We start from the raw sequence: 13,077 nt of genomic DNA, 5'->3' as shown, positions 1-13,077 counted from the left end.
CACTTGGCTGCCCGGCAAGAACCAAGAACCAAGAACCACGCTCACGTCGGAAGGGGGCCAGATTAACCTGAGCCATAATAACAGTTTATGGCGAGTACGGAAAATGAAAGTTGTAACAAGCAGTAGCGCTGAGCAAAGTGACTAGAACGCAACCACACACTTATAAAAAAACACACTTTATAAAGTCAGGCAACACTAACCAGGCTTAGTGTGATTCTGTTTATTTGTACCTTACTTTGACCATCCGTTCACTGTCATTGATCATTGTGGAGAGCAGGCAGACGTTTTGTTTTGTATTATAGCAGCTATCAGATGGAATCAATACATGGGCTGCACAGGTTGTCATGTCCGAGTCCGACTATCACATAGAATCATAATGAAAAGGTAAAATGTGCCTGTAGAAAACGGCTTATGCCACAATAGGATTGCAACAAGTACACTGAAAAAACTGATTCTGACCCCTTTTAGATGTTACATGTTTTAATCTAGCCTTTTTTAATAGATTTGAATGTGTTATAGCATCCTTCTTATCTTTTTTAATTAATCTTAACATATTTTGTCACTGTTTAAAACAAGTTCATTTCATTCATTTAAAAATAATTAGAAAAAATTATGTACCATTTAATTACCACATAATACTGTCCTGTCTGCGCATGTGCATACACAAGCAGACCGCCACTTTTCCCTCCATTTTCCATTCGGAATCGGAAGGACAGGACTGCCTGTGTATAGCTCCGCTGTCGTGAGGTGAACATTCTCCACGGCTCTCCGTTTTAAGTAAGTAGGCTAGCTAATTTATAGCATTGGGTGTATTATATTATACTTAAATAGGTAGCTTTTTGATAGATTAACATTAGCAAACGTTAACGTAGGCCTACAGCAGCTAGCTAACTGTTAGCCTAGCTTAGTTGTGTAGTAATGTTTAAGTAATTTAAATGAAGTGTAACATGCATCATTAACATTATAAGATAACTTAATACTGCTCTCAAGTTAAATACGTGTTAAATTCAATCTTTGTCTTGTTAGACTTTATTATTAGTTGTTGGCTAATACAAGTTGAATGTTAAACTGCCTGTTCCTATGGCTTTTTTTTTTTGTAGCTTCAACTTCCCCGCTGCCCAGCTTGTATACTGGCCATGCTGTCTTCCTGACCGACTGTAAGTATGTTTTATTTTATTCTTATCACTGTGGTAATATTAGGACACAACTAAACATATGAAATCACATTGGTAAGGGTGCTTTTGGTAACGTTACTCTCTGGCGGCAAGGGGTTAATGTTACCCTAACGTTCATATCTTGGTCTTATAAGCGCTTTCACACCGGACCGGAGTACTTTCCCCCCGAACTAGGGGGGAGGGGGGGTAGTCTTAGTTTCGCCAACACCGTATATAATATGCTATAAGACAAAATGCGTCTATGATGTATTTTCGATCTTTCCAATCCAGACGAGAGATCTTTCTCTCCCCCGTGCCCCGTCTGTGTTCGAGGGGGCGGGGCAGTTTACACACAGGCGGCTGCTACATGCATTCAACACACGGCGGAGAGAGAACTAACCGCTCCGAGGTGTGTTTAAATGTTACCCGTCTTGAGGTGGACTCTTTGCCAAAAGTGAGAAATAATTGATAGGTTTTGGCTATGGAATAGAATATTGTAACGACCCGGTATAGGGTGCTGTGTGGGTCACTCAAGCATCCCCCGGCTCTCTGCCAAGCACAGAGCGGCACAGTAATGCTGGTCGGCGTGCGGGCCTGTGGTTGGGGGAGCAAAGGGGTGTGTGTGTGTGTGTGTGTGTGTGTGTGTGTGTGTGTGTGTGTGTGTGTGTGTGTGTGTGTGTGTGTGTGTGTGTGTGTGTGTGTGTGTGTGTGTGTGTGTGTGTGTGTGTGTGTGTGTGTGTGTGTGTGTGTGTGTGTGTGTGTGTGTGTGTGTGTGTGTGTGTGTGTGTGTGTGTGTGTGTGTGTGTGTGTGTGTGTGTGTGTGTGGCCTGTTTCCGACTCCTATTGTGGAACGTTACAATATAATCATTTAATGTCATTATACATGTACAATGAAAGAAAAGCTTCTCCCTTTTTAAAAGGTGCCATCAAGTGCAATAACAGTTTAGCATGTAAGGGTGGTAACACAGGCAATTTGTCTAAACATTTAGCAAAAGTGCACCACATCCAGTAATATTTAGGCTCTATTTAAAAAGAAAAACGTAACATTGTTTGTCACAAAGAATTTTGTAGGATTTTGAGTCATTGGCCTAACACAAGTTAGTAATCATTAGCAATCAATTACCTTTTTTCATTTACCATTATTATTTTTCATTTCTGCTCATCTTTATTTTTATTGCAGGTTTTTCTATCTGATGTTGGTGTGATGTAGAACAGAACCTTACTCTTTGGGGACCGCATGTTGTTTTGGTAAGTCAATTTATCAAACAAATTCCTTACTCTTCAAGTTTTGAGCAAACTATTAGGATTTTCGTTTAGTTCACTCTGCTTAGAGATCCAAATTATTTGTAGATCACCATGACCCAAAGGTGACTGTGAAACACCATCACTAATGTTTGATTCCCCCCCCCCCCCTTTTCTCTCTTTGGTGTTTGTCTAGTTTATGTGGCAGTGTAAAGACTGTGGCGCTGAAGTGTCTAAGCGATCACAAATTCTCAAACATTACAGACTAAAACATAGTCATTTTGGGCGTGGCCATCATATTAAGTGTATATATCCTGATTGTCCATGCATTTTTAAGGCTTGGAATACTCTTTTGGTACACTTGTCAAGGAATCACACCAATACCTCAAAGCCCTCTGCTGACATATTTACTACATTTTCCTGTCATCTATGTGGCTGTAGTGAACTCGGAACAGAACGTGATTATTTTGTGCACATAAGCCATCATCTGAGAAACAATGAGACAGTCACTTGTATGTTTAAAGGCTGTGCATACAAATCCAACATATACAGCACCTTCAAGTCACACAAAAGACGGAAGCACAGCTTGCATTCATTGGTAGATTTTAAGGACGGTGTTGTACAAGGAACTTGTGTAGGTGAAACTGGAGAGCCTGGTGTTTCAAACAATGAGGACATTTGCGATGAAAGTCAGTTTGATGATGTTGATTTAGATACGTCGAAGGATCAGCCAGAAATAGAGCAAAAAATTGCGGCAGTGTTATTAAAGCTGGAAAATATTTTTCATGTGCCAAGTGCTGCAGTTGATGAATTGCTGGAAGAATTTCAATATTTGTTGAGCACAGCATCTTTGTGTAGTACAAGAAATGTGATCCATGACACACTAAATAGTTACAATCTACAAGTTGACCAGTCGGTCATTGAAGAACTTGCATCTGCTCTGTGTACATCTAATCCTGTGTACAAGGCTATTGGTAAAGGTTGTCCTTTGGCAACATCCTTTAAACGCAAGCAATACTATAAACACAATTTTAAAGTTGTGGAACCCATAGAATATATCTTGGATGAGAAAGATAAAAGAACGCTACAGTATGTTCCACTATTAAAGTTTTTGCAGCAGCTTTTCACTGATGGTCACATTCTTAACAAAGCATTAGACAGTCAACTCATATCAGAGGATAGAGGAGAAGAAGTGGTATACAAGTCTTTTCGAGATGGTTTGTTTTTCAAGGATAACCATTTTTTGTCAGGAGGTGAATTGCGAGTGTTACTGAATTTGTATGTCGATGACTTTGAGATTTGTAATCCGCTTGGCACATCTCGTAAAAAGCACAAGATCTGTGGCGTTTATTGGACTCTCAGCAATTTACCACCAGGTTGCCATTCTTCGTTATCTTCTATTTATTTGGCCTTACTCTGCAGGTCTGACGATGTGCGAACATATGGCTATGAAAGGGTCCTAGAGCCCTTGTTGAGGGATCTTGTCATTTTGGAAAGTCAAGGTATTTTTATTGCACAGCTTGGAGATTGTGTTAAGGGCACAATACAGTGTGTCATAGCTGACAATTTGGGAGCACATGGAGTAGCTGGATTTCTTGAGAGTTTTTCAGGTGGGTACATTTGCCGTTTTTGTGTGGCACAAAAGTCTGAAATTCAGGAGAGGGAAGTGAGTTCAGGTGCATTTACTCTCCGAAGCAAGGAGATGCATGAAACGCATGTCAGATCAGCACAGGAAAATCAAAAACATTGTTATGGTGTTAAAAGAAGTTGTGTTTTCTCTGCACATCTTTCTCATTTCAATGTCTGTACTGGCTACCCTCCAGATATTGCACATGACATCTTTGAAGGCATATTACCAGTCGAGTTGGCACACTGCCTCAATTTGTTCATTTCCAAAAGATATTTCACCCTTGAAAATCTCAATGAGTCCATTAAGAAATTCCCTTACAAGTGGACAGACAAGAGTAACCGTCCTCATGCTATTCCCAGGGCATTCACGGTGAAGAAAACTATTGGAGGAAATGCTCACGAAAATTGGAGTCTTTTGCGATTGCTTCCATTTTTGGTTGGACAGTTGGTGCCCCCAGATGAGCCAGCCTGGCAGGTCATTTTGGACCTTAAAGATATCGTCGAACTAGTTGTTGCACCAGTGCACACGACACAATCCATTGCTTTCCTTGAAGCCAAGATTTGTGACCATAGACATAGGTTACAAGAGGTGTTTCCGGGTATAAAGATCTTGCCCAAACATCATTTTGTGGAACATTATCCACAGATGATCCGGTCTTTTGGCCCACTAGTTGGGATGTGGACAATGAGGTTTGAGGCGAAACACAGTTTTTTTAAGCAGGTAGTCCGCCACACACGCTGCTTTAAAAACATACTCTTGTCCCTGGCGGTGAAGCATCAGTTCATGATGGCATATCATTTGGAGTCAGCCACAACCGAAAAGTCTAGCCTGACTGTCTCAGCTGTTTCAACGGTCTCTGTTGATATTTTGCATCAGGATGTACAGAAGGTCCTACAGCTGAGAGACCCTGATATTGCTCACATTCAGCTCACAAAGAATGCATCTGTTAATGGAGTGAACTACAGGGAGGGTATGGTTATTTCTCATGGCTCTGCTGGTGGCTTGCCAGAGTTTGCAGAAGTTATCCAGATGGTTGTTGTGGAACAGAGCTTGAGCTTTATTGTTAAAGAGCTGAGTGCTTGGTATAGGGAGCATTTTAGGGCATTTGAGTTATGTCCCACGTCACAAGTCTCTCTCATTCAACTTGGCGCCTTGGTAGACCAGTACCCCTTGGCAGATTACAGGATTGGAGGACGGCGAATGGTGACACTTAAACGATTCATACACATAAAAGGTTAGGACAGTCATTTGTGTTGTGTTCATGTGTTGCATGAGTTGACATTAAGACACTAAATATGGTAACAAGAGGGTTGCTTTACAGGAGGATTCATTTCGTTTTTAGTCAAATTGAAACTATAATCCTTGTGGGAATTTTTTTATGGAAGGTATCCAGTCCTCTGACGTCTTCCTTAGCTAAATTACCCTCATGTTGCCATGTATTATAGAAATGTGCATGTTAATTAAACTTACCTACTCTAACTTTGTTCATAATAAAAGTGTATACTTAAGTAACAACATTGTCAAATATTTATTTAACAACATGTTGTTTTGTGTCTTTTAACAATTAGATTGAAGAATGGCACGACATCTGAAGTTGAGGGTCATTGTGGACACGGATGACTGTAGAAGACTTGATCTCCATTCAGGAATGCCAAAAACTCTGACAGAGTTACACGATACAATTTGCCAAGCATTTGGAATTGAAAGAGACTTTCGTATTCAGTTCATGGATCCTGACTTCAATAATGATTTCATGAATGTTACATCAGTACAAGACATACAGGACCGAAGTACGATCAAGGTGGTGTACATACTTGATGATGTGGGTTCGAGTCCATCTTCTTCAGTGCAGAATGCTCCCAGCACTCCTGGATCATCTGGAGCACCAGTAAGCAGGCAAACATCTTCCAGTGTGTCGTCATTATCCTCAACAAACTCGGATAGCACCATTATTCTGCCACGTACAGACACTGAACTGAGAACACGTGCATGGCCACGCAAATTCCCCATTCCTCTCTTTCCATACAATGTAGAGGTGCAGCTTCAACGTGGAAATGAGAGCTTCAGAGAAACTGGCACTCGACTGCAGATCACACCAGGGCTGAAATCGGACATCTTGGAGAAGCTAGCCGAGGACATTTTCCAGTATACGGCATATCCACAAAATCTCCAAATAGAGGAGGTAGCAGGGGCACTCGTCCAAAAATGTCCCTGTTTGAAAGAACCATCTGCCACTGGTTACTATGGCTGGATGATTAGCCTAAAATATAAAATGGCTAATTACAGGACAAAGATGCGAAACCTTGGCTGTCCAGAAGTGACTGTAAATGCTTTGAAAAACAAATCAAGTGATGAATGCATCCCAGCCAAAAATGTAAAGAAACCTAAAAAGGCTGAAGTCAACTATTGTCCTTCACACCCTGCTGGCGAAACAGATGAAAGCCTAGAAAATCTGAGACTTGAACTATTGAATGATGTCAGACAAAGAAGCAATGCACCGTGTGTAAAACAGAAGATGTCCAAAACATTCTCCTACAGAAGAAAAGAGGTGGTGCAGGGAAATCTATCTGCTGGAGAGTTCAAAGCCAGGTGGCCTGCACTTTTCCATATTGATGAGGTAAGTTATATATTTCACATGGTGAATGTATGGTGAAATGTCTATTTATCGTACACATTGAGCTGATACAGAGCAACATGATCATACATTTGAAATGGTGTTTCTGTCCATCTGATAAGTCCAATATTCACTATCTTTTAGCTCTGTTTTTGCTCTCCACCAACTCCTTAGTAAAGTATTTGGCTCTTTAGCTGCTCAATGTTCCGCTTTCCTCACCATCTATTCTCTAACTGTATCTGTCTGCTGTTTGATTGTCTGAAGAAAACAGCTGCTGCTGGAATTGGGGTTTTCACTTTATACCTCAACATTTTACCCATTGTCAATTAAAAAAAGTATTAGCAAGGTTTAAACAACCATACAGCTTACAGGTCTAGTTTTAATTCCTTGCAATTACCTTAGATTAATAGAAATACTTTGGTTAGAACACACTGTACACCAATACACATCTCATCAAGGACTTGGTTAAAGAGGTCAAAATGAGAATCTATCCTTTAATTATATAGTAGATACAAAATATCATTACACCAATGGCTGAATGTGCTCTTTGTCGTTTTGTTTTTGCATAACAGATACATGCTGAATTCCAGCGCATAACAACTATCCCACTTGAAACGGCCTTCATGGCGCAGTTGGACAGCCATCTACCTCAGCTGACATCTGTCTTCCAGAAGAAGGGAGGAGTTGTTGGCCAGAAACTAGCCAAACATCTGGCGATTTTGCAAAAGGTAAATGTGTGTATACACTGTTTTATACAAATTGTCATATACTCTGTGGAGCAATTTTATGAAATGTACCTGTCTAGTACCGTATAGAGCCCCATTTGCCTAACAACAGCCTGGATTACTTGCCAGGTGCAAGAATGCAAGACACTTTTCTAAGGAAATCTGATCTTAATAATGCAATAGTGGCATACTGGTTAGAGAAGCAGGCTTGTGACTGTAAAGGTGCAAGTTCAATCCCCAGGTGGGGAAAGTGAAAAAGCAGAACCTGCCTTGAGCAAGTCACTTAATCCTCAGTGGCCAACAGATCAGACTGTGTTTGTACTTGGCAGATTCCAGGTGTGAACTGTGAAGAACAGAGCATTGCTCTTGGTGAAAAGTCCCTGGATGAGTAGAATTAGTAAACAGTGCTATCGCCCTAACACATTCAGACCTCTGACATTGTAATACATTTAAGTCACAATTCTTTAACATACTTTAGGCAGTCCATTTACATGTATAATGAAGTCATTGCAATATTGTTATTATTGATGTATTTAGAAATATTTTAATTGTAATTTTTTTACACAGGCAACAAGTGATGTTAACCTTAAAAGGGAAGCAATCCTCAAGGCACTTTGCATCCACCTTGGTGAGGATGATGGACATCTCATTCGGGAGTATATGGTGAGTCATTGTAATTGCATTTGCCAGTCACATGTAGTGTTTTAAGATCCTAGTGTCAGGCATCAATTTTAGATAATTATTTTTTACCTTATAAGAAGCATGAAGGTTGAGCATATTTATATGTATGAATGTTGATATTCATCAACAGACTAAAGCATTTCAAACCATCACCTTGTTTCTTTATACGATGAGGTTGGCTTTATTCATTGTTTTTCTTATTGTCCAATGGAAAGACCATAATCAACAATGTCTTAGTCCACCTGTCAATCCTCTCTGACTTCTGACACTCATCACCAAGCTTATTGGGTCGTACGTAAATCTTTAAAAACACCTCACACATATTTAGTTTGATTCAGAAATATATACAGTATGACCAGCTTTGTTTTAAGGGATTAATAGGTATGTGAGCAATATTACAAAAAATGTATAAGATAAAGTATGTCATTAAAATTACATATATTGAATGAATACATGTTTTTTCTTTAAATATACAGGACATCGGAGGAGATGACATCACCAGAGACCTGCAGAAATCTACCATGGGCGTATACGTCATCAACAAGGATGGTGGAGAACCTGGACATTATGACGACGTTGGGATTTTTGTTGAAGGACTAATCATTCTGGACAACATTGGATCTGTAGCCCGAGCTTGTGCCATCATGCTGGGAGTCATCTATACACTGAACATGGCTTACCCCAAAGAGCTAAGGTACTACTATGAATTCATTCAGAAAGTGCTCTTGCAAATGGATGGTGAAAGGCTTTCCCCCAAAGTCCTTGGACTGAAGAACAAGATACATGCTGGACTGTAGGATTTCTTCAGCCGCTCTTGTGAACCGATGCCACTAAAGCATTACAAAAACACCAGTCAAACCTCAAAGGTTGGGAGAAGAATGTGGAAATGTTGATGGACTTAGAAGACATGTATTACATGTATTAATGTGTAGGTTATATTCTCCTCAGCTGTGTAAGTCACATGCTTCATGTTACGTCAGGATTTATTCTCTGTCTGTTTCCACTGCACTTTGTTGCATTTCGTTTTTATCGAAACGGCAACTTTTTCTACCTTAGCCAAGCGTAAAACATTTTATTTTTTATATTGGCAATTTACATCTAGTTCTGGAGAAGAATGGGAAAATATTACATGTATTAATGTGTAGGTTATATTCTCCTCAGCTGTGTAAGTCACATGCTTCATGTTACGTCAGGATTTATTCTCTGTCTGTTTCCACTGCACTTTGTTGCTGTCATGGCCTCCACCTCTGCCTAGTCTGTCTCTCCCCATGCGTGTGTGTGTGTCCACAATCCAATCACCTCTGCTATAAGACTCCGGCCCTGACTCCTCCACTTCGCCATATCGTAGACTCTGTAACCACAGTCAGTCACGTCTCCTGTGCCTGCAGCTTCAAGCCAGCCTGACTCCTATCCTGTCTCCAGACCACCTCCAACGTTGGACCCTGTCCCGCTCCTCCAGGCTCTTCTCCCTGCACTCTCCAACCTGGTCAGACCTCCGTTCCCTTGGACTCCGTCTAGCTTCCCTGGCTCAGACCCCCCTGCCCAGTAATATTCAATAAACGTTATTATTGTGTTTGAAACTCCTGCCTCCTGTCTCTGCTCAGCTCCTGGGTTCCCTGCTAGCCTTAACAGTGGCCAGATTGTACTGTTAAGGCTAACAGGGAACCCAGGAGCAGAGAGTTTCAAGCAAAATAATAACGTTTATTGAATATTACTGGGCAGTAGGCAGGGGGGTCTGGGCCAGGGAAGCTAGACTGAGTCCAAGGGAGAGGGGACCGGAGGTCTGACCAAGTTGGAGAGTGCAGGGAGAAGAGCCTGGAGGAGCGGGACAGGGTCCAACGTTAGAGGTGGTCTGGAGACAGGATAGGAGTCAGGCTGGCTTGAAGCTGTGGTTACAGAGTCTACGATATGGCGAAGTGGAGGAGTCAGGGCCGGAGTCTTATAGCAGAGGTGATTGGATTGTGGACACACTCACACACGGTGGAGGCCATGACAGTTGCATGTTTTATTCGAATCAGAAGATGTTTTGTGTAAGACACATGCTTCATGTTACGTCATTTTGTACAAGATAATAAAGTAAGAGTATGTATCAAATATGATGTTTGTTTTTTATTTTAATATATTGAAAGTTAACATAGTAATAATGGCTGAAAATGTTTAATTAAATTCAACTTAATTTTTGTATGTAGAAATTAAACTATTGAATTGATCTGAATGTACAAAAAGAAAAAAGGTTACTGTTACATAATCCATTTTAGTATACTTAACATGGGTTTAGTGAGTACATTTTACTCGGAATAGTTGAGGTGAAAATTATCAGTATAATTAAATTGAAATTACTCAAAATAGTTTAACTGAAAATTATCAGTATAATTAAGTTGAAATTACTCAAAAATAATAAGTACAGTGAACTTAAAAAATAAATCTGGATTTAGATAACTTTGTTTTGTGCATCCACTTACCTTAATAAAATTAAGTAAATTCAACATAACAATTTTTTCAGTGTAGTCAAGATAGTCAGTTTAGCTTCGGTTGCTGTTGCATAACTGCGGTCAACTCAGCCGTCTCTCGCGTTCGCTTGGTCAAATCAGCAGCTATTCATTTTTGAGTGCGCAATTAATAGCGCCTTTACGGTAATCGCTGTACAAGAGTAAAAGAATGCATGTTTTTTTCTGCTTTATTTGCAATACAAGTCATTTGTACCATAAGTTCTTAATAAAACGGACACTTTTTGACTCAGTCCTAGTTTGACTGCTACAATAAAATGAAGTAGGCTACTTTTACTGTGTACCTTTTGGGTAATACTCTCTCAAAGTCCCTGAGAACAAACTCATGCCACTTCTGCTATATTTGATGAGATAAAATGATTTGTATCCATAAGTTCTCAATAAAATTGGTAGTGTTGGACTCAGTACTTGTTAGACTATTACCACAAATACAATGAAGTATTTTTACTGTGTACTTCTTGAGTAATCCTTTGTCAAACTCCCCTCCTGAGTACAATAATTCATGTATTCTGCTATATTTGATGAGGGATAAAATGATTTTTTGCAACAAGTTCTACATGAAATTGATACTGTTGGAGTCAGTACTACTTGGACTACTCCCACAAGTACAATCAAGTGTTTGAGTAATCCCCTGTCAAACTCCCCTCCTGAGTAGAATAATGCATGTTTTCTGCTATATTTAATAAGCGTTAAAAGCGTTCACAATACTGGGAGGCTGTGGCTCAGTGGATAGTGTGCTGGACTTCGAATCAGGGGAGGACACTTCACCCCAAATTGCTCCTGTGGGGATTGTCCACAGTACTGAATGTATGTAAGTCGCTTTGGATAAAAGTGTCTAACAAATGACATGTAATGTAATGTAATGTAATGTACAGATAATGTTAGACAGAGTATTTTAAGAGGATAAGGTAGACAGATGACATCAACACTAGATCCACTAAATCAGTACTCCAGCAGCAGCATTGTTACCCCTTGGAAAGTCTTTAGAGACTATTCTGGATAGCTGTTCACAACCTTCCTTCAGCACAGTGACACACCCCTGTCACTCTTGTTGGCCTCTTATGATGCTGCTAAAGTCCTTCTACTGCACCTTTTTGACTCCAATACAGGCATTTGTATATGTTTGGAGAAATTACACAATAAATGGCCCAGATTTGTACACATCGAAATCTTGTAGTGCAGGAAGAAATACACACTGGCTAAGCCTGCAGGTGATATAGGCTTTGTTTTGCAATATTTATTCAAAGGTGACTTCTTATTTAAATAAATACCTGAAATATAGATATTATCTCTTATCAAAGATAGCAGAATACATGAAAGAATGTACTCAGGACAGGAGTTTGACCTAGTATTACTCAAAAAGTACACAGTAAAAGTACTTGATTGTACTTGTGGTAGTAGTCCAAGTAGTACTGAGTCCAACAGTATCAATTTAACTAAGAACTTTTGGCAAAATACCATTTTATCTCTCATCAAAGATAGCTAAAAACATGCATTATTGTACTCGGGAAGGGAGTTTGACAGAGTATTACACAAAAAGTACACAATAAAAGTAGGCCTACTTCATTGTATTTGTGGTAGTAGTGTAACAAGTACTGAGTCCAACAGTACCAATTTTATTAAGAACTTATGGCTAAAAATTATTTTATCTCTCATCAAATATAGCAGAAGTGGCATGAGTTTGTTCTCAGGGACTTTGAGAGAGTATTACCCAAAAAGTACACAGTAAAAGTAGCCTACTTCATTTTATTGTAGCAGTCAAACTAGGACTGAGTCAAACAGTGTCAGTTTTATTAAGAACTTATGGTACAAATGACTTGTATTGCAAATAAAGCAGAAAAAAACATGCATTATTTTACTCTTGTACAGCGATTACCGTAAAGGCGCTATTAATTGCGCACTCAAAAATGAATAGCTGCTGATTTGACCAAGCGAACGCGAGAGACGGCTGAGTTGACCGCAGTTATGCAACAGCAACCGAAGCTAAACTGACTATCTTGACTACTTGTTGCTATCCTTATTGTGGCATAAGCCGTTTTCTACAGGCACATTTTACCTTTTCATTATGATTCTACTTGTGATAGTCGGACATGACAACCTGTGCAGCCCATGTATTGATTCCATCTGATAGCTGCTATAATACAAAACAAAACTTCTGCCTGCTCTCCACAATGATCAATGGCAGCGAACGGATGGTCAAAGTAAGATACAAATAAACAGAATCACACTAAGCCTGGTTAATGTTGCCTGACTTTATAAAGTGTGTTTTTTTATAAGTGTGTGGTTGCGTTTTAGTCAATTTGCTCAGCGCTACTGCTTGTTACAACTTTCATTTTCCGTACTCGCCATAAACTGTTATTATGGCTCAGGTTAATCTGGCCCCCTTCCGACGTGAGCGTGGTTCTTGGTTCTTGGTTCTTGCCGGTCAGCCAAGTGGGGTCAGCTAAGAACCGGTGTTCGGTGTTTAGAGCCGGCTCCGCTGTGGCTGAAACAGGAAGAACCAGAGCTAAATCAGGCTGAGTGT

General features: G+C 39.9%; 1 protein-coding gene across 5 annotated transcripts; it reads left to right on the top strand.

Moving 5' to 3' along the window:
- The first annotated feature begins 444 nt into the window (after nt 1-444).
- Nucleotides 445-9,843, top strand: LOC117474870. 5 transcript variants are annotated; one of them, XM_034120880.1, is made up of 8 exons: nt 445-777; nt 1,101-1,157; nt 1,446-1,563; nt 2,335-2,402; nt 5,595-6,643; nt 7,213-7,374; nt 7,933-8,028; nt 8,523-9,843. In XM_034120880.1, exons 5-8 carry the CDS (start codon nt 5,603-5,605, stop codon nt 8,841-8,843), a joined length of 1,620 nt encoding a protein of 539 aa, XP_033976771.1. In that variant the 5' UTR covers nt 445-777; nt 1,101-1,157; nt 1,446-1,563; nt 2,335-2,402; nt 5,595-5,602; the 3' UTR covers nt 8,844-9,843. The 5 variants fall into 5 exon arrangements, with proteins under 5 accessions (XP_033976771.1, XP_033976773.1, XP_033976770.1 ...); XM_034120882.1 differs by lacking the exon at nt 1,446-1,563 and having other exon boundaries at nt 7,213-7,368; XM_034120879.1 differs by lacking the exon at nt 1,446-1,563.
- Nucleotides 9,844-13,077: the final 3,234 nt, after the last annotated feature.

Source organism: Trematomus bernacchii, unplaced genomic scaffold, assembly GCF_902827165.1.
Source record: "Trematomus bernacchii unplaced genomic scaffold, fTreBer1.1, whole genome shotgun sequence".
Classification (NCBI taxonomy): Eukaryota; Metazoa; Chordata; class Actinopteri; order Perciformes; family Nototheniidae; genus Trematomus; species Trematomus bernacchii.
This window is presented reverse-complemented; position numbering and strand designations above follow the sequence as displayed.

What these genes read in the sequence shown, in the direction of transcription:
- LOC117474870 (XM_034120879.1), top strand. Translation starts at nt 5,603, where the DNA reads ATGGCACGACATCTGAAGTTGAGGGTCATTGTGGACACGGATGACTGT. An exon ending in CGATTTTGCAAAAGGTAAAT is followed by an intron (nt 7,375 to 7,932) that starts GTGTGTATACAC and finishes TTTTTTACACAG; the next exon opens with GCAACAAGTGATGTTAACCT. An exon ending in ATCTCATTCGGGAGTATATG is followed by an intron (nt 8,029 to 8,522) that starts GTGAGTCATTGT and finishes TTAAATATACAG; the next exon opens with GACATCGGAGGAGATGACAT.